The sequence below is a fragment of the Amblyraja radiata genome, chromosome 5 (assembly GCF_010909765.2).
Source record: "Amblyraja radiata isolate CabotCenter1 chromosome 5, sAmbRad1.1.pri, whole genome shotgun sequence".
Taxonomy (NCBI): domain Eukaryota; kingdom Metazoa; phylum Chordata; class Chondrichthyes; order Rajiformes; family Rajidae; genus Amblyraja; species Amblyraja radiata.
This window is the reverse complement of record NC_045960.1, coordinates 4,136,255-4,161,658: the sequence shown is the minus strand read 5'-3', so window position 1 is coordinate 4,161,658 and position 25,404 is coordinate 4,136,255. Positions and strand designations below refer to the sequence as shown.

General features: G+C 44.3%; 1 protein-coding gene across 1 annotated transcript in view; it reads right to left on the bottom strand.

The window, feature by feature from the left end:
- The window catches only part of LOC116972889 (dynein heavy chain 8, axonemal-like), a 574,435-nt gene that overhangs the window by 230,264 nt on the left and 318,767 nt on the right, over positions 1–25,404 (bottom strand). The window contains exons 48-52 of the mRNA XM_033020476.1: positions 21,711–21,889; positions 13,712–13,899; positions 12,589–12,675; positions 11,153–11,260; positions 3,507–3,641 (exon numbers count right to left, since the gene is read on the bottom strand). Of these exons, the coding sequence (XP_032876367.1) occupies positions 3,507–3,641; positions 11,153–11,260; positions 12,589–12,675; positions 13,712–13,899; positions 21,711–21,889 (697 nt within the window). The remainder of the gene's footprint in view (positions 1–3,506; positions 3,642–11,152; positions 11,261–12,588; positions 12,676–13,711; positions 13,900–21,710; positions 21,890–25,404) is intronic.

Sequence of the window (25,404 nt, the reverse complement as noted above, 5' to 3'; positions counted from 1 at the left end):
CAACCTGCCCACACCGGCCAACATGTCCCAGCTACACTAGTCCCATTTACCTGTGTTTGGTCCATATCCCACCAAACCTGTCCTATCCATGCACCTATCTGTTTCTTAAACGTTGGGATATTCCCAGCCTCAACTACCCCCTCTGGCAGCTTCACCTTAAACCCTTCACCTTGAACCTATTGCATGTCCTCAGGTCCTACTCTGGACAGAATGTCCTCTTACCTTTCTGACTCATAGTAACACGTGTTACATTTAAATATTATTATGTCAGTTTCCATAACAGAAATGATTGTGGCTTTAACAGGCTTTTAGATAGGTACATAGAAGTGCAGGGAATACAGGGATATGGATCATGTACAGGCTGATGAGATTAGTTTAATTGGCATCATCTTTGGCACAAACATTGTGGGCCGAAGGGGCATTCCTGTGCTGTCCTGTTCTATGTTCTACGGATAGAGTTCCCCTGGTCCTTAACTCTCACCCCATCCGCCTCTGCATCCAACACATCATTTGCCAACATTTCCACTACCTTCAACCTGATCCCACCACCAGTCACATCTTCCAATTCCCACCTCTCACTGCCTTCCGCAGAGACAGTTCCCTCCGCAACTCCCTGGTTCACTCATCCCTACCCACTGAAACCACTCCCTTCCCAGGTGTAACCGCAGGAAATGCAACACTTGCCCCTATGCCTCCTCCCTCACATCCATCCAGGAACTTCAACTGTCTTTGCAGATCAGACAGAGATTCACATGCGCCTCCTCTAACCTCATCTTCTGCATTCAGTATTCCCGATGTGGCCTCCTTTACATCAGTGAGACCAAGTGTGGACTCAAAGATAGACAAATATGCTGGAGAAACTCAGCAGGTGAGGCAGCATCTATGGAGCGAAGGAATAAGTGACGTTTTGGGTCGAAACCCTTCTTCAGACTGATGTGGGGCTGGGGGGGGAGTGGGATGAAGAAAGGAAGTGGCGGAGACACAGGCTGTGGGAGAGCACATAGGCGTACAATATTAGAACATAGGTCCCTCCAGTCCCGACGTCAGACTTCCATCACCCCGGCGAACGGGCCTGAACATCGGGCCACCCGTAGCGGCGACAGCGGAGGGCTCGGGGAGGCCCTGACCACGGGTGAACATCAGGAACATTAGAGGAAGATGACTGACTTTGGTGACTTCCCTCACTGTGGGAAACTTTTGATTCTGCTGTGTGGGGATGTTTTATGTTGAACTATATCATGTGTGGTGTTATTTATTTTATTGTATGGCTGTATGGTGATCACATTTCACTGTGCCAACTGGTACATGTGACAAATAAATGTATCTTGTATATTGTGACTGACCTTTCAGTGGGGTTTCAATACTCCTTCAATTGTAAAATATTTATGAATGAGGATAAGTCTGGACTGTGGTGGGAAGTACTCAATTGTGAGAAGGCAAATGACAACTTTATTAAGAAGGAGGTAGGGAGAGGAAATAAGGAAGAGCTGAAATTGGGTAGATCCACACCTGACACGTGAGAATCAGGGTTCAGGATCAACATGTTCCAGTAAGGAGGAGGGACAAGGATGGCAAGGTCATGAGAGAATTTGTAGATTTGGACACAAAAGGAAAAGGTTCATGATGATCATGAAGATCATGAAGGTTCATGAAGATGCAATCAAACAGAGGCTTTTGGAAGATGAATAAACAATATAAGCATGGAATTAGGAAGGTCAGGAGGAGCCATGAAATGCTATTGGCGAGTAAAATTAAAGACAATTCTAAGGCTTTGACTATGTACATTAAAAATAAAAGGGTAATTATGGAGAGGGTGGAAGAAGTGAAAGGATGACATTTATGCTTGGAGTCAGAGGATGTAGCTGAGGTACTGAATGAGAACTTTGCCTTGGTATACACCAAGGAGAATGGGTTGTGACATGAGTGTGAGGCTGACTCATTTGCTGAGGCATTTTGAGATTAAGAAGGAGGTGGGTGTTGGATGGGTTGAGGAGAATTACAGTGGATAAATCCCCCACAGCCTGATGGGATCTATCCAAGGTTAATGAAGAATGGAAAAGAGATGCTGAGGCCCTGATTGCTGAGACTTTATCCTCTGTAGCTGCAGGTCCTGAGAGACTGCAGAGTCCCTATGTTTAAAAGAAATAGGGGTAATCGAGGAAAATGAATACATTTTAGGGTTAGGATTTATTCGCATTTGAAGGAGGATGGGCTAATTAAGGGCAGTCTAGAGGAATTATGTTGTTAAGATGGGAAGAGTGCAGAGAAGATTTACAAGGATGTTACCAGCACTGGAGGGCCTGGGCTATAGGTTGAGCAGGCTAGGACCTTACTCCTTGGAGCGCTGGAGGCTGAGGGGTGATCTCATTGATGTACATAAAATCATGAGAGGAATAGATAGGGTGAAGGTACACAGTCTTTTACCCAGAGTATGGGAATCAAGGACCAGAGGACACAGGTTTATGGGGCAAGGAGAAAGATTTAATTAATACCCGAGAGACAATTTTTCAAACGAGCTTCCAGAGGAGTTAGTTGAGTCAGCTACTATAACCACATTTAACAGACATTTGGAAAGGTACATAGTTAGGAAAGGTTTAGAGGGATATGGGCAAACGTGGGCAAGTGGGACTATGGACATCTTGGTCGGCATGGACAAGTTGGGCTGAAGGGCCAGTTTCTGTGATCTATGACTCTATAAATCCATGTATTTGATAAGCATGATATTAATTGAAGAATAATTGGGAAAGGAAATGAGAGTGATGGGCTAAATTATGATCTTCAGAGGCCACACACTGACAAGCCAGCTCTCGTTACAGGACACATCCAAATAGTTTCAATAACTCCAATGATAGGATTGATGTAGTTGAGTGCTGAAGGCTCTGCACCAACTACAATAGTACATTCATGTTCCCTCGTCACTGATACGTCAAAGTATTAACGTTGGTGCCAGAATTAGAATTAGAATTCCTACTCATCAAGCTGGACATTTGTAAGAAATAGCTAGACAGTGAGAATTGGATTAATTTATATCTATCCTTTCTATGCCTGAAATGATCCAGAATACGTAATCAGATCTCATGTTTGTCATGATGTATGCTTGTTTACCTTGGGTAAGGTAAAGGTTTAAATGATAGAATTAAGACATTAATTAAAAATTAATTAACATGAAAATGACTAAACTGCCAAATCTTATTGATTGTATTAACTCACACTTTGCAATATAATCCTTGGTGTAAATTCTGTTGAATTGAAATCAGTCATAAAGGTATTGTCCTACATATGTACACCACAGTGCTGCTACCGACCTTTTACTCTCTTCTTCCAAAACCAAATCACGGGCAATAGAATTAAACACATTTGAAATCTGATTCCTAGTAGCAGTAATTTTCCTATATCATAAATCTTAATGTTTCTTTGGTTCTGCTGCCTCTTAGTACAGTATCAGTCATCTGAAAACTGCAGAATATCACAGAGAATGCAATTACTAGTTTGTCAATTTTACTTACCAATTTAGACAGATTCATATCTCTCAAAACTCTCATCACAATTGTTGACTCACTGTCTTCAGCCCGTGCTCTCTTCTGAGCTCCCAATGTCCTCAGTACAGAGAGAATGTTTCTTAAACCAAAATCATAATGAACCTAGTGTAATGAATATGACAATAACATTATTCATGGAACAATTATTCGGAATAAAGATATTCACTACATATTTTGTCTTGAAAGAAAATACAAGCAAAAATCTGATTAAAACAGCATACAATGTTTGACATTTTAATTTACTTCGGAGTCACGTGAGTGACTACGTGAAGAACCCGCCAGGACGCATGCGTGCCATATCGCTTCACACATTGCGAAACGACAGACGGGGTGGAACGACGTTCCCCCGCAGCGGTAAATTTGAAACAGGTAAGTGAATTACTCTGCGGTCATTTTTTGTTTCTCGCGCTGTTTTTTACAGAAAAAAACTGGACGAAAATAGAGTCCACAAGGGCTGCGTCTAAAGCTGGCTGGGGAGGATCGCGGAGTTGCGGGCAGCCAGCAGCAGCTGAAGGAACCAGCATCACCATGAATGGGATCAGCTGTGCCCGACTTAGCACCCGCGCCGGCCAGATCAACACCACGGCCGGGCGGGAAGGCTACACAGATCAGAGCCGTTGACTCTGACAAGTTGAAACGGCCAGCGGGGGGAGCATTCCCCTGCAGCGGAAAGTTTTTAAAACCAAGACCGACAGGTAAGGGAATTACTGCGGTCATACTTTGTTTCCCGTGCTGGTTTTCACAGGGGGAAACTATGGACAGGAGTCCACAAGGGCTGCACTGGCTGGGAAGAACTACGGAGTTGCGGACAGCCAGCGGCGGCTGACGGCACCAGATCACCATTAGTGGGATCAGCTGTGCCCGACTTGGCTGACAAGTCGAACTACAAAGAAATGCCGCGGGGACCAGCGTTACTGGGGCCAAATGGAGCGGCTTATGGAGCACATGCTCCACTGTGACAGACTCTGGGAGATGGAGTCTAGTCACAATGGGTATATAATACACCCATGGCAGCACCTTATCAGGGCTGCACAGCAGTGCATCTCCCTCAACAGAGGGGAGTACTGGGGGCCAATTCTGGGCTGGTTCTGAAGAGGGGTTTTGCTGAAGGAAGAAATCAGTGTACAGGGGGTGCAAGAACAAGGAAACCTCCTGGAAAAGGAGTCCAAGTTTGTACATCTAAAAACAACTACAGGAACATGGCTGTAATAGACACTACTGCCAAATATTTGGCACCGGAAAATGGGTATCCCTCAAAAATTTCCCACGGTGAACAGTTACATCTGAAAACACATTGGAACGGGAGTCAGAAGGCAGGATGTTTAGCTAAGACGCTGTGGCATTATTCTGCAATACGGAGTATGAGATTAATAGTCTCAGGAGAACGCCATCCGCCCAGCTTTAAACCCTAAGTTTGCAGAGCTGTGCAGACCTGGAGGGATTAAACCATCAATATTACTACTTGGGGGCAACCTGTCAAAACAGGTAAAAGAGCTCAATAAGGAGGCCAATACCCTGGGGCTCATAAATGCGGCAACAGGCAGGATCTCCTACACACGACAACAGCACCTCCACGCACCCACCAGCAGGAAGACACACAGAAGCTGGTGAAAGCTCAAAGGCCGGGCTACAGGACAGAGGTCTTTTAGGCCTGGCCCAGACCGGCCTTCCAGGAAGACGTGCGACCCCAAATCCAAAATCCGACGCCACAACCTCTACGGCGACTGCAAGGAAGAAAACAAACTTTCCACTGGTTACCATGGAGGTAGGGGGGTCTGGTCTCTTCCAAAAAACAGGAGGTGTAAATAACACAAATTGGTGCGTAGATTACATTTTCTTGGGAGGCATGGAGTGCAATAACTACTAACACTTATTTTCTATCTAGTGTTCAGGGATATACAATTGAATTGTGCACAAAATTTCCCGGTTCAGCATGTACCGAACTGAACTTTCGTGCCTTCACGATAAGAAAAACTGGAAGCGCATGCTGAACTGGAGAGGCTAGATGCTAGGGAATCATGGGGAAATCCCAACACAACTCTTTGGAATTCGTGTCAATATCTTTACGACAAACAAAAAGATGTGGTTACCAATCATTCAGGTCTGACAAACCTGAATACATTGTGCAGTAAATTCATTCGAAATTGGAAACCTTTGTTACTGCCAAACAATTGATTCCATAGGCTACTTTATGAATTGCATCCATTAAAAGATGCTCACTATACGGTGCCTATGTTGAAGGATTATAGACGTTATTCATTCTAAGCTAACACCTTCCACCACTAAAGACTACTTGGGGTTCACCTTTGACTTAGTCTACATGTGGGTAACTTATCAAAGGAAGGTACAGACTTAACTGAGGCCAACAACCTCATTGACATCAGTAAACCACCTATTCAACTGGTAGCAAGGGTAATTTGCAATACTGTGGCCTTTCCAGCCACACTGTTTGACCTTTGTATTACCAATAATTACAAGGACAAAGGTATAAGCACTTAAAATCAATACTGGTCATGTGTAGAGACCAATGAGGCTACCAATCTCAGCAATCACGGAATTACAATGATAGGGGAAATATTGGGCATTGTTCAAACCCTATCATTGTCAGCAACCATTCAGTGGTGCTACAAACTGATGCCAGTGTTCATGGTTGGCGTGTTACTAACCCCATCTCTAGTTGTGGATATAGATGGGATGCACAAGAAGCATCATTGCTTCAGATACATGTCATAAACTACTTGGAAATGTTGGGTGCGTTCTATGGACTAAAATCATATTGTTCAGAAATGCATCACCTGCATGTTAGACTACAGATTGATAACACCACCATGGTGACATATACTAACTACATGGGTGGAATCAAATTGGTATCATGTGCTAATCCGGCTAACACAATTTGGCAATGGTGTATTCAGAAAAACATTTGAATATCCGCTAGTTACCTACCAGGTAACCTCAAATTCAGTGGCAGACACCAGGTCACGCAAATTCATGACAAACATCGAATGGATATTGGACCGCAAAGTGTTTGCTGATATTGTAGCATGATATGAAACACCAGAGATTGATCTATTGCATCTCGCCTTAATCACCAGTTGCCTATCTGTGTTTCTTGGGAATCAGACTGGGGCATCAGCGATGGATGCCTTCTCGCTGCATTGGGGGGGGGGGGGGGGGGGGGGATTGTTCTTTCTATGCATTCCCTCCTTTCTGCCTCATCAGTCGGGTATTACGCAAAATACAACTAAACATGGCTCTCCGTTCCGAAATAACCAGATTGTTGGTTCATTCCGTAACGGGCGGGAAAATCATCCCTAACATAATAGGACAAATGTGTTCGTCAGCAGAATCTTAAGTAACCATTTCCGGACCTGGGACTAACGAACCGAACAATGAACATATACAGCGGCTCACAGGCAGTCCACGAAGAAACTATATCGGGTCCACATCAGGAAGTGGGAAATATTGTTCTAGGAACAACATCACTACTGTACGACGAACAAAACGTCTGTTCTGGAATTCCTGGCAGGCCTCCATTATGATGAGGGGCTCAGTTATAGTGCCATTAACTGCGCCAGAAGTGCCCTTTCAGCATATCTATGGCGAGGATCAGAGCGTCATTCTGTTGGGACTCACCCCCTGGTAACCAAACTTATGACAGTCATGCTGATGGCTTTGGTCACAGCACAAAGGGTACTGTCTTTACATAAGTTAAGGCTGGACAATATGACTTCTTCAACAAGAAATATAACTTTTCATGTTCACGAATTAGTCAAACAGAACAGACCATCAGGCCTCAAAATAGAATTTAGGGCTTACCCTATAGATGATCGTCTCTGTATAATAAGACATTTATTGTTATATATAGAGAACACCAAAAACATCAGAGGCTATGAGATGGCACTACTAATCAGCCACAAGCAACCCCACAAAAAAGTGTCGGTTCAAACTATTTCCAGATGGCTGAAACAGGTTTTAACAACAGCTGGAGTGGATACTAACATATTCAAATCTCATTCCACCAGGGCTGCAGCTACATCGGCAGCTATGGAGTTGGACATACCGATGGACCAAATCCTGGAGACAGCAGGATGGTCAAGGGAAAAAACGTTCCAACAATTCTACCATAAACCAATGGTTAAACCTGGAACTTTTGCAGAATCAATTTTAAGTTCTGTAATATGATTTCACCCCATGAAATAGGGGCTATAATTTGTTGTTAATAACTTTATCATGGATTTCAATGTCGGATTCATGTTTAAACATGTTAACACAATTCCTCCCTTAGTCAATTAAGGCAGATGTGATGCATGGACTCGTTTCCACGGCATGAAATCACAGAGCTTTGAAATCTTCACGTAGTCACTCACGTGACTCCAAAGTAAAATAGTAAGATTAAACGAGAACTTACCAGTTCGAAGTTTGATCGTTATTTTATGAGGAGTAACGTTGAGGGATTACGTGCCCTCCGCACCCACCCTTGATCATACAGTTCAACTGGTATCCTCTTCTCTAATCTTACTATGTTCAGTCATTACTGTTATCTGTGATTTCACACCGCTGCTTTGAAGATTGACACGCATGCGTCCTGGCGGGTTCTTCACGTAATCCCTCTACGTTACTCCTCATAAAATAACGATCAAACTTCGAACTGGTAAGTTCTCGTTTAATCTTACTAATTTGTATACAAGCATGTGGTTCACTGCAAAGGGCAATATTTATTGTCCATCCATAATCACCCATTCTGATCACCCACCATGTTTTACCCCAGATCTCTGTGTGGAAGTACTTGCTCATTTTCACAGAATTTTGAATTTTTGACTGGAAGATGGTTAGAAGATTTTTTAACGATCAGGGAATGGGAATTGTACATGATAGAATGCCCACTCACAAACCCATTCTTAGATCCAGTATTTTGTGAGTGGTTCAGAAGTTTCTGATCAACTGATATCACAGCATCTTGCTGGTGGAGACGGTATTGGGCAGGCAATTGTGGGTCATATAGAGATGTCAGCTGCATCTCTCTCATTGCCAGGCTGCCTCGTATCATAAATACAGGAATATTACTCCACACAGCCAGCCTAAGCCTGCACATTGTCTGTGTCTCTCCATGAATGGCCTTTTTTGGCCTTTATTGCTAGGGGGATTGAGTATAAAAACACGGAGGTCTTGCTGCAGCTGTACACAGTATTAGTGAGACCACATTTGGAATACTGTGTACAGTTCTGGGGTCCATACTTAAGAAAGGATGTACTAGCCCTGGAGGCAGTGCAGCGAAGGTTTACAAGATTAATTCCTGCAATGAGGGGATTGACATATGAGGAAAGGTTAAGTAGGCTGGAACTCTACTCTTTGGAGTTTAGAAGAATGAGAGGCGATCTCATTGAAACATATAAGATCGTGAGGGGCCTTGATCGGGTGGATGCACCGAGGATGTTCCCAATGATCGGGGAAACTAGAACTAGGGGACATAGTTGCAGAATAAGGGGGGGCTCTTTTAAAACTGAGATGAGGAAGAACTTCTTCACCCAGAGGGTGGTTAATTTATGGAATTCACTGCCCCAGGGAGCAGTGGAAGCAGAAACATTAAATATATTTAAATCTAAAATAGATGGTTTTTTAGCTGCCAAGGGGATAAGGGGCTACGGGGAGAGGGCAGGGATATGGACCTAGGTATGGTTAGTATAGTAAGACCTGAGTGATCTCCTGGACAAGTGTCGATCGCCTGGATTGGGGTCGGAGAGGAATTTCCCGGATTTTTTTCCCGAATTGGACCTGGGTTTTTATCCGGTTTTTTGCCTCCCCCAGGAGATCACGCGGTTCTTGGGGTGGAGAGGGGAGATAGCGGTATAAAGGGGAGGGTAGTGTCTTGTGTTCTGTGTCTTGTGTCTACTGTTTGTGGGTAAGGGTGTCTGTTTAGTGTTCAGCCATGAGCGAATGGCGGTGCGGGCTCGACGGACCTGGTGGTCTACTCTCGCACCTACTTTCTATGATTCTATGATTCTATGAATCTACCAATTGTTTCATGATCTGAGACAGATGAACAACACTGAATATTAAGCAATCAACAGTGCACATTCTTCCTTCAATACGTCAGGGCGTCGAGTATAAGTATCAGGAAGTCAGGATGCAGCATTACAGGACTTTGGTTAGGCTGCATTTAGAGTGTTGCATGCCACCACTATTCACCACATTACAGGAAGGATGTGAAGCCTTTGGAAAGGGTGCAGAGGAGGTTTACCAGAATGATGCCTGGAGCAGGGGCTGTGAGCCACAGGGAGAGGGTGGGTAGACTTTGTCCACTTCTGTCCCCTCTCCCCCTTGTTCCATTCACCTGTTACTCATACATTTGACCCACCAGCTTCCTTCCCGCTCACCCATCTAGTTCTGATTCCATCTGCTCTTCACCTCTCTCCTAAAATTCCCATTTTCACCTGTTTTATCCTTCCAGCGCTGTTAGCCGTTGTGTTCCAGCTTTTCATTCTGCTGGCTCTCTTCATTTTTACCTTTCCCTCCCATCCACCTTGCTCCTTCTGCCTTTTGTTTGTTTGCCTCAATCTATCACCCAACTGTTTCTCATCTCCACTCGACTCCACTTCCACCCCTATCTATCTCCATGCTTCACTCCTCCACCACCCACCAATTGCCCACTGGCCACTCACACCTCTCCCTCTTCTGTCTGTATTGTGACTCTCTTCCCTCTCCACTGAGTCCTGATACAGGGTTTTGACCCAAACCATCAACAATGACTTCTTCTCCCCACCAGCCACATATTCTCCTCCCCACTCTTTCCGCCTTCTGCTGAGACCATTTCCTTTGGGACTGCCTGGTGTATTTATCCTTCCCCACCCACGCCTCCCTGACCCCTGGCACTTTCCCTGGATACTTTCTAATATCAATGTATATTTATACATACATTCTACAAGACAGTGAAAGGAAAAAGACTGCAAATGTAAAGGGCCTGTCCCACTGTATGAGGTAATTCAAGAGTTCTCCTGAGTTTTTCCCTGATTTGAACTTGGAGAATGTCCGTAGCGGATCCGTAGGAGTTCGTGTAATGTCTCGTACAATTTTTTTCATCACGAGTGTTTTTTTACTCGTGGACATTTTTCACAGTGTTGAAGAAACGTCACGAGTTTACCGGGTTTCCCGAGTACCTACCGTTAGCATTACGAGCCACTACGAGACACCCACGAACTCCTACGGAACCGCTACGAGCATTGTCCGAGTTCAAATCAGGGGAAAACTCGGGAGAACTCTTGAATTACCTCGCACAGTGGGACAGCAAGCCCATGTTAATACAAGAGTCTGAAGAAGGGTTTCAACCCGAAACGTTGCCTATTTCCTTCGCTCCATAGATGCTGCCTCACCCGCTGAGTTTATCCAGCATTTTTGTCTACCTTCGATTTTCCAGCATCTGCAGTTCCTTCTTAAACAAAACCATGTTAGTACAAGAGGTGGTTCATAGTGTGGCTGTTCATAGTAGATAAGGTAGGATTTTTGACTCTGAATAATGTTAAGCATTTCATCCAGTAAATGTTAGTATTCACAGTCAAAACCCCATCTGATTTCAGGCATGCATATTTAACGTTTAATGTAGGTTTATTAATTACCTGCTTTGTGAGCTGCTCTTCACACAGTTTATAAAGCACAAAGAATTTTTGAGCCAGCAACACATTATCCATAAATCCCACACTGGCAAGTTTCACCCTTATAATGATCTGAAACAGATAATATTACATTTACTAATGCTTCACGTTTCATCCTAAAGCAGAAGAAAGCTTTTTCTAATGAATTTTAATTTATGTCCTCTGATTGTTCAGATTTGTTTGCTTTTTGAAAGGAATATTCTCAATATCATCATTGCAAGGATCCCTACAACGGAAGTCCCGACTGATCCTTGTGGAGTACCACAGATTACAGACCTCTAGTCCATATAACAGCCCTCCATCATTACTCATTGCCTGCTATGGCCAAACCCACTTTGAATCCTATCTGCCAAGTTTCCATGGATCCCATGTGCCTTAATGTACAGGATCAGTTTACCAATGTAGACCTTGTCAAATGCTTTACTGAAATCCATCCACACAACATCTACTTCCGTATCCTCATCAATCATCACCACCTCCTCAAAATAAAGTCATTTGTAACACATGACCTCCCTCACAGAAGGTCATATAACTATCCCTAATGTCTAAGCTCCATGGATTGTCACCTTGTCGTGGTGGAGAAGCTTGTGTGGTCCTGAGATCCTGAGAGCGATGCCGTCTGGAGCTATACTCCTGGTAGGGCCACCCATGGCGGTAAGGTCGATGGGGAGGTCTCTGACAAAGAGCAATCCAACCAAGACCTCAACGGTGGAACAGGCAGAGGACGATGGCTGACCTCAGTGGAGCGTCACAACGGCTGGGAAGGCGGATAAAGGCTGCAGCAGAAAAGGGTTGGATTCCATGCAATTGGATCCTGACCCAGATCTGTCAAGGACCGTGTGATGGCTGTCTGGGCACCAGTCTCCCCACGTTAAACAAAGTCATGCACAGGCGTCCTCAGGAGAGGACAGACATACTAGTTTCGAGTGATCACCGATGAATGTCTAAGCTTTTCAGGATCCTATCCCTGAAGACCTCTTCAATAATTTCTCTACTTCTGATGTGCAGCTCACTGACCTTTGTCCAACTTTGTCTCTACTACTTAAACCAAGCTGATGGTGGATGAAACATATTCACATTTCTAAAGCAAACTGAATAACACTGGAAGGAAAAATGACTGAAGGGAAATAAAGAAAGAGCTGGGGATTGGTGTTTGAAATGACTGACGAAGAGACAATGGGTTGAATATTCATCTTCTACATTATACCATTCTATATTTGGATTGCCCACATTATTCCCTTTTAAGTGGAGTTGCAAGCATTGCCCTGGTTAAACAAATAATATAGCTTTAATTCCATATTCATCATTTTAACTTACAGAACTAGATTAAATGGAATCAAATTAAAACGAGAACTTTTGAAACATATATTACGATCATAAACATATAGAACTTCTTTCACCTGTCTATCTGGCACCATCATAGCCACTGTTCGAAACTGAATTTTCAGATTTTCTGGCAGCTCTTGGCGTCCTGCGTAGCCAGGATTCTACAAGGAAGTGAACAAAGACAATCTTTCAGCCATTTTATACGAAAAGATAATTAATCAACCATTCTAAACGTGACAAGCTTTGGCAAGATTTACAAGGATGCTGGCAAGACTAAAGGGTGTGAGCTATAGGGAGAGGTTGAGTAGGCTGGGACTCTATTCCTTGGAGTGTACAAGGATGAGGGGTGATCTTATAGAGGTGTATAAACTCGTGAGAGGAATAGATCGGGTAGATGCACAGAGTCTCTTGCCCAGAGAAGGTGAATCGAGGACCAGAGGACATAGGTTCAAGGTGAAACATAGAAACATAGAAAATAAGTGCAGGAGGAGGCCATTTGGCCCTTCGACCCAGCACAGCCACTCATTGTGATGATGGCTGATCTTCCCCAATCAAGAACCCGTGCCTGCCTTCTCCCCATATCCCTTGATTCCACTAGCCCATAGAGCTCTATCTAACTCTCTCTTAAATCCATCCAGTGATTTGGCCTCCACTGCCCTCTGTGGCAGGGAATTCCACAGGGGAAAAGATTTAATAGGAATCTGAGGGATAACCTTTTCACACAAAGGGTGGTAGGTGTATGGAACAAGCTGCCAGAGGAGGTAGTTGAGGCAAGGACTATCCCAACATTTAAGAAACAGTTCGAAAGGTACATGGATAGGACAGGTTTGGAGGGATATGGACCAAACATGGGCAGGTGGGACTAGTGTAGCTTGGACGTTGACTGGTGGGCAAGTTGGGCCGATGGGCCTGTTACCATACTGTATTGCTCTAAAACTCTATAACATGCTGGATAATAAAGCAGAAATTGTTTTTTAATCCACAAGATAGATTACTCTGGAGTCACCACAACTCATGGTTGTTGTCATCATGTATGGATGAAGCAAAACATGGAAAAGACACAAACTGCCCTGCTAACTTGATATAGTCCATTTTATGATATTGCAGAAACTCATTATCCATCCGAAACAGACAAAGCAATGATAATCAATACAAACTCCACCTTGCTTCATTACACCTTATTGTTTGCTTTCTTACCATTGTAATAAAAATTCCAAACTCTGGGTTAAGGGATACACTATCTCCGTCAGTGAAGATAAATATTTTTTTCCTTTCCTTCCTCGCAATAAGAATGATGTAAATTTGTTGGGCTGCCACAGACAATACCGGTAGCTCAATACGGTTAAATTCATCAAAACAGCCCCATGATCCAGACTGGGCCAAGCCTACAAGGCAAATAGCAATCAAAACAGATTAAAACAATCATACATGCAATTAGAAAACCTTCAATCAGAATCATATTGGTAAAATCTTGTAATTAACTGGTTTACATTCCAAGAGAAGGGGTGAAGGGATATGGATATTTTAAAACTAATTTTAAATTGTATCATTAAAACTTAAAAAGAGTTCAAGTTCAAGAGCGTTTATTGTCATGTGTCCCTAATAGGACAATGAAATTCTTGCTTTGCTTCAGCACACAGAACATAGTAGGCATTTACTACAGAACAGATCAGTGTGTCCATATATCATTATATAAATATATACACATGAATAAATAAACTGATAAAGTGCAAATAGCAGAAAGTGGTTATTAATAATCAGAGTTTTGTCCGAGCCAGGTTTAATAGCCTGATGGCTGTGGGGAAGTAGCTATTCCTGAACATGGTTGTTGCAGTCTTCAGGCTCCTGTACCTTCTACCTGAAGGTAGCAGGGAGATGAGTGTGTGGCCAGGATGGTGTGGGTCCTTGATGATACTGCCAGCCTTTTTGAGGCAGCGACTGCGATAAATCCCCTCGATGGAAGGAAGATCAGAGCCGGTGATGGACTGGGCAGTGTTTACTACTTTTTGTAGTCTTTTCCTCTCCAGGGCGCTCAAGTTGCCGAACCAAGCCACGATGCAACCGGTCAGCATGCTCTCTACTGTGCACCTGTAGAAGTTAGAGAGAGTCTTTCTTGACAAACCGACTATCCGTAGTCTTTTCAGGAAGTAGAGGCGCTGATGAGCTTTCTTGATGATTGCATTAGTGTTCTCGGACCAGGAAAGATCTTCAGAGATGTGCACGCCCAGGAATTTGAAGCTCTTGACCCTTTCAACCATCGACCCATTGAGAAAGTGTTACTCAATGGATTTAAAACCAATTAGGTAATTTCAAATAAATGTTTTTAAAGTATTCATTGTTCAAGCTGTGGGCAAAACAGCTCTGTTATGACTACAGTAAATGAGCTGGTACAATTATTCACATTTGTATGTGGTGCCAGGTTGGTATTGGGGACTAAATGTTTTAGAATTTATATGTGGTGAAGATGTCAAAGGTATGGATGCTAAATTTGTTAACGCAACAAGAGTAGATTGCAAACTAAGTGATGAACAGGATACGAGGAGGCTTCAAATGTATACAGTAGGAAAGAACTGCAGATGCTGGTTTAAATCGAAGGTATGCAGATAAAATGTGTAGGGGTGCCTGAAGAAGGGTCTCGACCCAAAACGTCACCCGTTCCTTCTCTCCAGAGATGCTGCCAGTCCCGCTGAGTTACTGCAGCATTTTGTGTCCATCTTCAAATATATACGGATGGATTAAGTAAGTGGGCAGATGCTTGGCATGGACAATAATGAAATTCTTACTTTCTGCAGCTTTACAGGCACATTAACACAACAAATAAATATATGGGTGATTGGCATTGCTTAGTTCGTACAGGATCCCATTGAACTAACTTAAATGTTTTTTTTAAATATGTTATGAATGCAGTGTGGTTGATGTAGTCTACATGGACTTCAGCAAGGCCTTTGACAAGGATCTAATGGAGGGATGGTCCAAAATGTTATAACCCAGGGTATTCAAAACTTTGGCAAATAAGATCCTAAATTATCTTGTCATAGGAGGCAATGGTGATGATGGGGTATTATATTAGTGATTGGACAATAGACAACAGACAGTAGACAATAGGTGCAGGAGTAGGCCATTCGGCCCTTCGAGCCAGCACCACCATTCACTGTGGTCATGGCTGATCAGCCACAATCAGTACCCCGTTCCTGCCTTCTCCCCATATCCCCTGGCTCCTCTATCTTTAAGAGCTTGATCTAACTCTCTCTTGAAAGCATCCAGAAAATTGGCCTCCACCCTGCACCCAGCTTTGTGTCTTCTGCAAATTTGCTTATGTTACTTTTAATCCCTTCATCTAAATCATTAATGTATATTGTAAATAGCTGTGGTCCCAGCACCGAGCCTTGCGGCACCCCACTAGACACTGCCTGCCATTCTGAAAGGGAACCGTTAATCCCTACTCTTTTTTTCCTGTCTGCCAACCAATTTTCTATACCAGGAGCAGTCACTCCATGATGCTAACTGCTTTCAGCTGCTAACCTGAGTGGTAGAGATTTGCACAACACATTCAAAACATGCCAGAGCACAGCAATGCCAGAGCACAGCATTGCCAGAGCACAGCATTGCCAGAGCACAGCATTGCCAGAGCACAGCATTGCCAGAGCACAGGATGCCAGAGCACAGCATTGCCAGAGCACAGCATTGCCAGAGCACAGCATTGCCAGAGCACAGCATTGCCAGAGCACAGCATTGCCAGAGCACAGCATTGCCAGAGCACAGGATGCCAGACCATAGTGTTTCAAACTGTACTTCCAACACTTTGGTTGAGCCTGACCAAAATGGACGGTACTGTGGTGCAACTGGTTGAGCTGCTGCCTTACAGAGACCCATGTTCCACCCTGGCCTTGGGTGCTGTCTGTGTGGAGTTTGCATGTTCTCCCTGCGAATGCGTGGGCTTCTTCTGCATGCTCCGGATTCCTCCCACATGCTAACGACGTGCGGGGTTGTAGTTTAATTGGTCTCTATAATTTGTCACGTGTAGATTAGAAAGTGGGCTAACATAGAACTAGTGTGGATTGGTGATCAATGGTCAGTGTGGACTCGGTGGGTCGAAGAGCCTATTTCCATGTTGTATCTCTAAACTGAATTTAATTGAAGCATGCAACTGAAAATCTGGTTTACAAATTAAGACACAATATGCTGGAGTGACTCAGCCCTTCCGGCAGCCTCGCTGGAGAACATGGATAGGTGACGTTTCAGGTCAGGACACTTCTTCAGGCTGAAAACTTAATTAAATACAGCTGGAGTATCGTGTGCAGTTCTGGTCACCACACTACAATAAGGACTTGATTAAAATGAAGAGAAAGCAGTGGAAATTAACCTGGATTCTGCAGTTGTAATTCACAAATAAAATCGGAAGAAAACTGGCTCTCTTAATACTGAAAAAATTACACATCTCGATTCTTGAGAGCAATGTCTTAAGAGCAGTCAGCATTTTGATGGACATGGGCTGATTTGGGATAGTCAGCATGGGTTTGTACATGGGAGGTTGTGTCTCACAAATCTGTTTGAATTTTTTGAGGATGTGATCAAAAAGGTCGATAAGGGCAGAGCTGTAGATGTTGTATATATTCAACAAGGTTCCTCATGGTAGGCTGCTCTGGAAGGTTAGATTTCATGGGAACCAAGGAGAGATAGCTGAATGGATAGAATTTGGCTTTGTGGAAGCAAGCCATGAAGCTTCTCGGACTGTGACTAGTGGTGTGCCTCAGGATTCGGTGCTGGGCCATTACTGTTTGCATTTTTACATCAATGATTTGGATGAGAACATACATGGTAAGATTAGCAAGTTTGCTGATGATACAAAAGTGGGTGGTTTTGCAGATAGTGAAGATAGTTGTGAAAAATTGCAGCAGGATCTTGATCATTTGGCCAAATGGGCTGAGGAATGGTTGATGGAATTTAATGCAGAAAAATGTGAGATGTTGCCTTTGGGGAGTCTAACATGGGCAGTGAATGGTAGGGCTCTGGGTAGTGTTGTAGAGCAGAGGAATCTAGGAGTGCAGGTGCATAGTTACCTGAATGTGGAGTCGCAGGTAGATCGGGTGGTCAAAAACGCTTTTGGCACTTTACCCTTCATCAGCCAGAGTATTGAGTATAGAAGTTGGGAGGTCATGTTGCAGTTGCATAAGACATTGGTGAGGCCAGTTCTTGGCACCGTGTTATAGGAAAGATGTTGTCAAGCTGGAAATGGTACAGAGAAGATTTACGAGGAGTTGCCAGGACTAGAGAGTGTGAGCTATAGGCAGAGGTTGCATAGGCTGGGACTCTATTGCTTAGAGCACAGGAGGATGAGGGGTGATCTTATACAGGTCTGTAAGATCATGAGAGGAATAGATCGGGTAGATACAGAGAGTCTCTTGCCCAGAGTAGGTGAATCGAGGACCAGAGGACATAGGTTTAAGGTGAAGGGGAAAAGATTTAATAGGAATCTGAGGGGTAACCTTTTCACACAAAGGGTGGTGGGTGTATGGAACAAGCTGCCAGAGGAGGTAGTTGAGGCTGGGACTATCCCAACATTTAAGAAACAGTTAGACAGGTACATGGATCGGACAGGTTTGGAGGGACATGGACCAAATGCTGGCAGGTGGGACTAGTGTAGCTGGGACATGTTGGCCGGTGTGGGCGAGTTGGGCAGAAGGGCCTGTTTTCGCACTGTTCCACTCTATGACTCTAATTTGTGGCCTACGTGTATAAGAAGACAAAGGAACAAAGAGCCACAGGTGTAAATGGAATGCAGTCAATAAATCTCTGCACTCATGATGCAGAAATCTGAGCTAACTGTCCAGAGTCATGAATTCAAAAAGTTCTTTGTCAACTGGAATCAAATCACTAAACAGGAATTCAAATGAATCAGTTCAATAAAGGAACCCATGTAACTTTCACACTGGCATGTACATTTATCTGCTTCGTTAGTATTATTTAATGAAGAAAGTTTGCCACTTAACCCCATCTGGCCAGACCCCACGGTTGCTTCTTGGCTAAATGGCCCAATGTTGCACCATCCTGGGTATAGCCTCTTGTAAAGATGCTATGCCCTAATCACAATTTTGCAACCTCCACTGCAACTCCAATGCTTTCCATTCTAGGACATTCGAGTTATCCTCTTTCTTGAGTAGACATGGTTTCCCCACTGTTGTCATAAATGGGTCCCTCACCTGCATCTCCTCTGGGTCCCATAGTTCTGCACTCATTCCCTTTCTCCCACAGACATAGAGCGTGGAGTTTACCTGGTCCTTGTCTTTCACCCCACCAGCCTTTGCATCCAACACATTATTCTCCAACATTTGCACCAACTCCGACGTGAATCCACCAGCAGTCGCATCTTCCCATTCCCACCCCTTTCCGCCTTCTGCAGAGACTATTCCCTCTGTAACTCCTTGGTTCACTCATCCCTTCCCACTGAAACCACCCCCTCCCCAGGTGTGTCCCCCTGCAACCGCAGGAGATGCAACACTTGTCCGTATACCTCAACTTTCACATCCACCCAGGCACCTCAACAGTCCATCCAGGTAAGACAGAGGTTCACGTGGACCTCCTCTAACCACATCTATTGCATCCGGGTTCCTGATCGTTCCTCCTTTACATCGACAAGACCAAATGTAGACTTGGTGACCGTTTCACTGAACACTCGTACTCGGCCCACTAAAGCCTGCTGCAACTCCTGGTTGCTAACCATTTAATCTTATTTTCCATTCCCATATTGATTTTTGTGTGACCTGGACCTTCTCCATTGGCAGTATGAGGCCACACACAAACTAGAGGAACAGTACCTCCTATTTTGATTGGGTAATTTAAAAACTGGCAGTGTGAACAATTAATTGTCCAATTTTAGGTAAGTTCAAGTTCAAGTTCAAGTGAGTTTATTGTCATGTGTCCCTGTATAGGACAATGAAATTCTTGCTTTGCTTAAGCACACAGAAAATAGTAGGCATTTACTACAAAACAGATAAATGTGTCCATATACCATGATATAAATATATACACACATGAATAAATAAACTGGTAGTGCAAATAACAGAAAGTGGTTGCTAATAATCAGAGTTTTGTCCGAGCCAGGTTTAATAACCTGATGGCTGAGGGGAAGTAGCTATTCCTGAACCTGGTTGTTGCAGTCTTCAGGCTCCTGTACCTTCTACCTGAAGGTAGCAGGGAGATCAGTGTGTGGCCAGGATGGTGTGGGTCTTTGATGATACTGCCAGCCTTTTTGAGGCAGCGACTGCGATAAATCCCCTCGATGGAAGGAAGGTCAGAGCCGATGATGGACTGGGCAGTGTTTACTACTTTTTGTAATCTTTTCCTCTCCAGGGCGCTCAAATTGCCGAACCAAGCCACGATGCAACCGGTCAGCATGCTCTCGACTGTGCACCTGTAGAAGTTAGAGAGAGTCTTCCTTGACAATCCGACTTTCCGTAATCTTCTCAGGAAGTAGAGGCGCTGATGAGCTTTTTCGATAATTGCGTTAGTGTTCTCGGACCAGGAAAGATCTTCAGAGATGTGCACCCCCAGGAATTTGAAGTTCTTGACCCTTTCAACCATCGACCCGTTGATATAAATGGGGCTGTGTGTCCCCCTCCTACTCCTTCCAAAGTCCACAATCAGTTCCTTGGTTTTGCTGTTCAGGGCCAGGTTATTGCGCTGGCACCATATGGACAGTTGCTCGATCTCTCTTCTGTACTCTGACTCATCCCCATCAGTGATACGCCCCACAATAGTGGTGTCATCAGCGAACTTGATGATGGAGTTCGCACTGTGGTTCGCTACGCAGTCATGGGTATAGAGTGAGTACAGCAGGGGGCTGAGCACGCAGCCTTGAGGTGCTCCCGTGCTGATTGTTATTGAGGCTGACACATTTCCACCAATACGAACAGACTGTGGTCTGTGGACGAGGAAGTCGAGGATCCAGTTGCAGAGGGATGCGCAGAGACCCAGTTCTGCGAGTTTGGTAACCAGTTTGGAGGGGATGATTGTGTTAAATGCCGAGCTGTAATCAATGAATAACAGCCTGACATATGAGTTTTTGTTGTCCAAGTGGTCCAGTGCGGAGTGGAGGGCCAGCGAGATCGCATCCACCGTTGATCTGTTGTGGCGGTATGCGAACTGCAGTGGGTCCAGGTTTTTGTCGATGTAGGAGTTGATTTGCTCCATGATCAACCTCTCAAAGCACTTCATCACCACCGGCGTTAGTGCCACTGGTCGATAGTCATTGAGGCACGTCACCTTACTCTTCTTGGGCACCGGTATAATTGATGCCCTAAGTAACATAAGTAACATAAAATCACCTTCTCCCCCCCCCCACCTTTTTTTATCCCCCTCTTTCCTGTACCCCACCTGGACTTCACCCATTTCACTCCCCCCTTCCCCCTTCCACCAACTTTCCTTCTTCCAACTTCACAAATCACCACTTGTCTATCCTTATCTCACATCTTTTGTCTTTTCATATCTGGCCTTCTTCAACCATCTGCCTATAAACACCACTCCCCCCTCACCCCCCTCCCCCCCCACCTGTATCCACCTATCACTTGTTGGGCTTTGCCCCCCCCCCTCTCTTCCAGCTTTCTTTCCCCCTCCCCTGCTGCAATGATACTGAAGAAGAGTCCCCACCAGAAACATCACCTCTCCATGTTCTCCAGAGATGCTACCCAACCCACAGAGTTACTCCAGCACCTTGTGTCTTTCTTTGTAATCCATTATTTGCAGTTTCTTGTTTTTTTTTCAAGGGCACGACCACGTTATTGCTGAAGGCAAAGCTGAAACGTTTGTAACCATCTTTATCTGGAGTTGCCCAACGTTTTATTCCTCAACTCCTCCTGCAATCTCCACCGACAGAAGTCAGTTTCCACTCCATTTGATATGAAGAGACAACTGCAAACATTGAACACAGCAACACCTATGGGCCCACACAACAATCCCAGATGCCTAGCTGAAGACTTGCACTTGCTAAACTATTCCAGTGCATCTTACATATTGGCACCTATCTGACAATTACTCACGTATGTTAATTTGCTTTTATGCATTAGGAAAGTGATTATATTCAGCAGCAAAGATTAATATACGAATTCACCATATTTCTTGTATAACAGGAAAGTGTGTCTTCTAATGTAGTTACTGCTGCCAAAGCATTATTTGCGTTTGTATTTTCGTCTAGTGTTACCTTTGTAGATTCTTCCTAATCCTCTGAAATCCATTTGGTCTGAACAATTGAACACCACGACATATTTTCCGAGAGCTTTGCCCATGTCCTTTACGGTCTCTGTTTTCCCAGTACCGGCAGGTCCAGCAGGGGCACCTCCCATATTCATCCATAAAGCTTGTGCTAAGGTGATATAGCATCTACAATTGGAAACAAATGATGATCAGTGGGGCAGACAATCCTACAGGCACATGTTGCATAGTCAATAGAGGAGACAACTATCGAGGTCAGTGTGAAAAATGGGCCACATTCACAATGTACCCAGATGGGACTTGAAGAGGCAAAGAGCCTGGGATATGGATCAAGTTCTAGAAAATGGGAGTAACCCAAGTTGAATGTTTGTTATAGTTTAGTTTAGTTTAGAGATACAGGCCCTTCGGATCACTGAGTCTGCACCGACCAGCGATCCCCACAAATTAACACAAGCCTACACACATTAACAACAATTGACACTTAGACCAAGTATACAAACCCAAGCCAATTAACCTACAAACCTGTACGTCTTTGGAGTGTGGGAGGAAACCGAAGTTCTTGGAGAAAACCCACGCGGTCACGGGGAGAACGTAGCTCTTGGATCTAAGGGAATCAAGGGATATGGGGAGAAAGCAGGAATGGGGTACTGATTTTGAATGATCAGCCATGATCATATTGAATGGCGGTGCTGGTTCAAAGGGCCGGATGACCTACTCCTGCACCTATTTTCTATGTTTCTATGTTTAACTCCGTACGGACAGCACCCGTAGTCAGGGTCTCTGGCACTGCTAATGCTGTAAAGCAGCAACTCTACCGCTGCGCCACCATGCCGCCTTTGGTTGACATGAACATGGCGGGTCAACTGGTCTCTCTCTGCTCGATAGATTCCCTCAATTGTATAGAATGTCAGTTCATATCAGTTGCTGTGGTGAACTACATCTTAAGCACGCAAGTAACAAGAAATTTGGAGACAAAGTTTGTGACAAAAGAGATGGAATAATGGACATGAGCTTGAAATGGATAAACGCGGCAATTAATCGTAAATACTAGCTTTTTTTATTCATAAAAGATAACAACAATGTTAAACGGAGATACAAGAGACGGCGGAATCTGAAGCAACAACAAACAAACTGCTAGAGATACTCAGCAGGTAAAACAACACTTTGGTCGGAAAGAATGGTTGAGACCCTTAGAACTGAGAGTGCAAAGAGTAGATAGCTAATATATAGAGATGAGAGGGAGGGATGAGACAGAGGCTGGTTGGTGATCAGTGGAAACAGATGAGGGTAGATGGAACCTAGCAAGGAAAGGTGAATACAGACGTCGGTAGGTGATAGATGGAAGCAGATAAAGGCAAATGGAACCAGTTGGTGGAGTAGGAGGGGATAGTAAAGGTTAACAAAGGGAGAATAAACCCAAGTGGATAGGTACATGGGTGATGGGCAAATGGTACTGGATGGGAAAGGGTGATGCATCTTTGAAACAGCTGGAAGGTGGGAGGGATGGATAAGGCGAACAAATTGAGTGAAAACCTGGATGCGAGTGGGAAAGGAACACAAGGTGTAGGTTAACTGAAATGAAAATATTCCTCATTCATACCATCAAGTTACAGACGATGCAAGCTGAATTTGAGGTACAGTTTTCACTAGTATTGTATTGTTCACCATGGTAGTGGAGAATGCTAAGGACAGACAGGTTGATGTGGGAATGGAAAGAGGAGTTGAAATGACATCATAAGATCATGTGATAGGAACAGAATTAGGCCATTCGGCCCATCAAGTCTACTCCGCTGTTCAATCATGGCTGATCTATCTCTCCCTCCTACCCCTATTCGCCTGCTTTCTCCCCATAACTTCTGCCACCCGTACTAATCAACAATCTATCTATCTCTGCTTTAAAAATATCCATTGACTTGGCCTCCACAGCCTTCTGTGGCAAAGAATTCCACAGATTCACCACGCTCTGACATGCAACTGGAAGTTCAAGATAACTGCTGTGACAGAGACAAGTGATTTGCCAAACATTCACAGAGAAGGGGAGTGCTTTCCTATTCACAAGCACCAAATGCAATAGACCAGTTGGAGAAAGACCATGTGGGTTTTGGCCTCACGTGGAAGAGATATGTAGGTCCCTGAATGGTGGTGATGGAGGAGGTGTAGGGACAAGTGTTGCACTTCCTTTGGTTGCAGTGGAAAGTGCCAGGGGTGAGGAAAAGTTGGGTGGGGAAGGATGGGCAGATCAGGACTTGACGGAGAGAGCGGCCCCTGCAAAGGGGTGTGGCTGGTGATGGGATCCCACTGGGGCTGATGGACGTTTTGGATGCAGAAGCGAGTGGGTTGAAAGTTGATGATGAAGGACACTCTATCTCTATACTGTCTTGGAATAGGGGAGTGTGGGCGGACATGTAGGAAATGGAGCAAAAGTGTGTGAGGGTTCCACCAACTATGCCAGAGGGGAAGCCACGTTTTCTGAGGAAAGATGACACCTGAGAGAACCTGCGTGTGAAGCTTCAACTTGAGAACACATCTAGTGGAGATTGAAAGATTGGGAGAAGGGGATGGCTTCCTCACAGAAGAGGGGGTGGGAGGACGTGTAATCAAGATAGTTGTGGCATCCACAGTCAAAGAGCTCTAAAACTTGCCCTTCGGCCCAACTTGTCCATGCTGACCATAATGACCTCGTTTATCATGGATAATCTAACAGTTTAGTTGCTCCATCTAAACTAGTCCGATTTGCCCTCACTTGTCCTATATCCATGGACCTCTTCAAATGTCTTTTAAATGATGGTTTTGTACCTGCCAAACTTCCTCTGCAAGCTTATCCCATACACACATTACCCTCTATGTGAAAAAGTTGCCCCTCGGGATCGTTTAATCATTCCCTTCTTTCCTTAAACTATGCCCACCAGTATCAACTATACCCACATTCTTCAGATGCTGCAGTGTATTTATCCTATCCATCCCCCTCATGATTTTATACACTTCTATAAGATCATCCCTTAGGAATTCCAAGGAATAGAGTCCTAGCCCGTCCAATCTCTCCCCATAGCTCATGACTCTGGGTCCTGGCAAGTGGCAACATACATATACATCTTCTCTGCAGCCTTTCCAGCTTGATGGCATCTTTCCCATAGCAGGGTGACCAGGTTCACCAACATCTTGTACAACTGAACATACCATCCCAACTTCTATATTCAATTCACTGAGTGATGAGGGTCAGTGTTCCTAAAGCCGTCATCATCATCCTATCTACCTGTGATGCCACTTTCAGGGAACGATGTACTTGTACTCCTAGACTCCCTTGCTCTAGATCACTCCCATGACCTCACCTTACATTGTGAATGTCCTGCCCTGGTTCAACTTCCATAAATGCAACAACCAACACCTATCTGAATTAACCTCCATGCAGCTGGGAACTGTAGACCTGTGAGCCCAACATCTGTGGTAGGTATGTTACTGGTGGAGATTCTGAGGGATAAGATATGTATGCTTTTGGATTGACAGGGATTGTCAGCATGGTTTTCTGCATAGGAGATTAGGGCTCGTTTGTGACAGTCAGCATGATTCCGTATGTATCTCACAAATTTGATTGAGTTTTTTGAAGAAATAACCAAAAAGGCTGAGAGGGCAAGGCCATAGATGCCGTCTATAAAGACTTCAGCAAGGCCTTTAAGGCTCCGCAG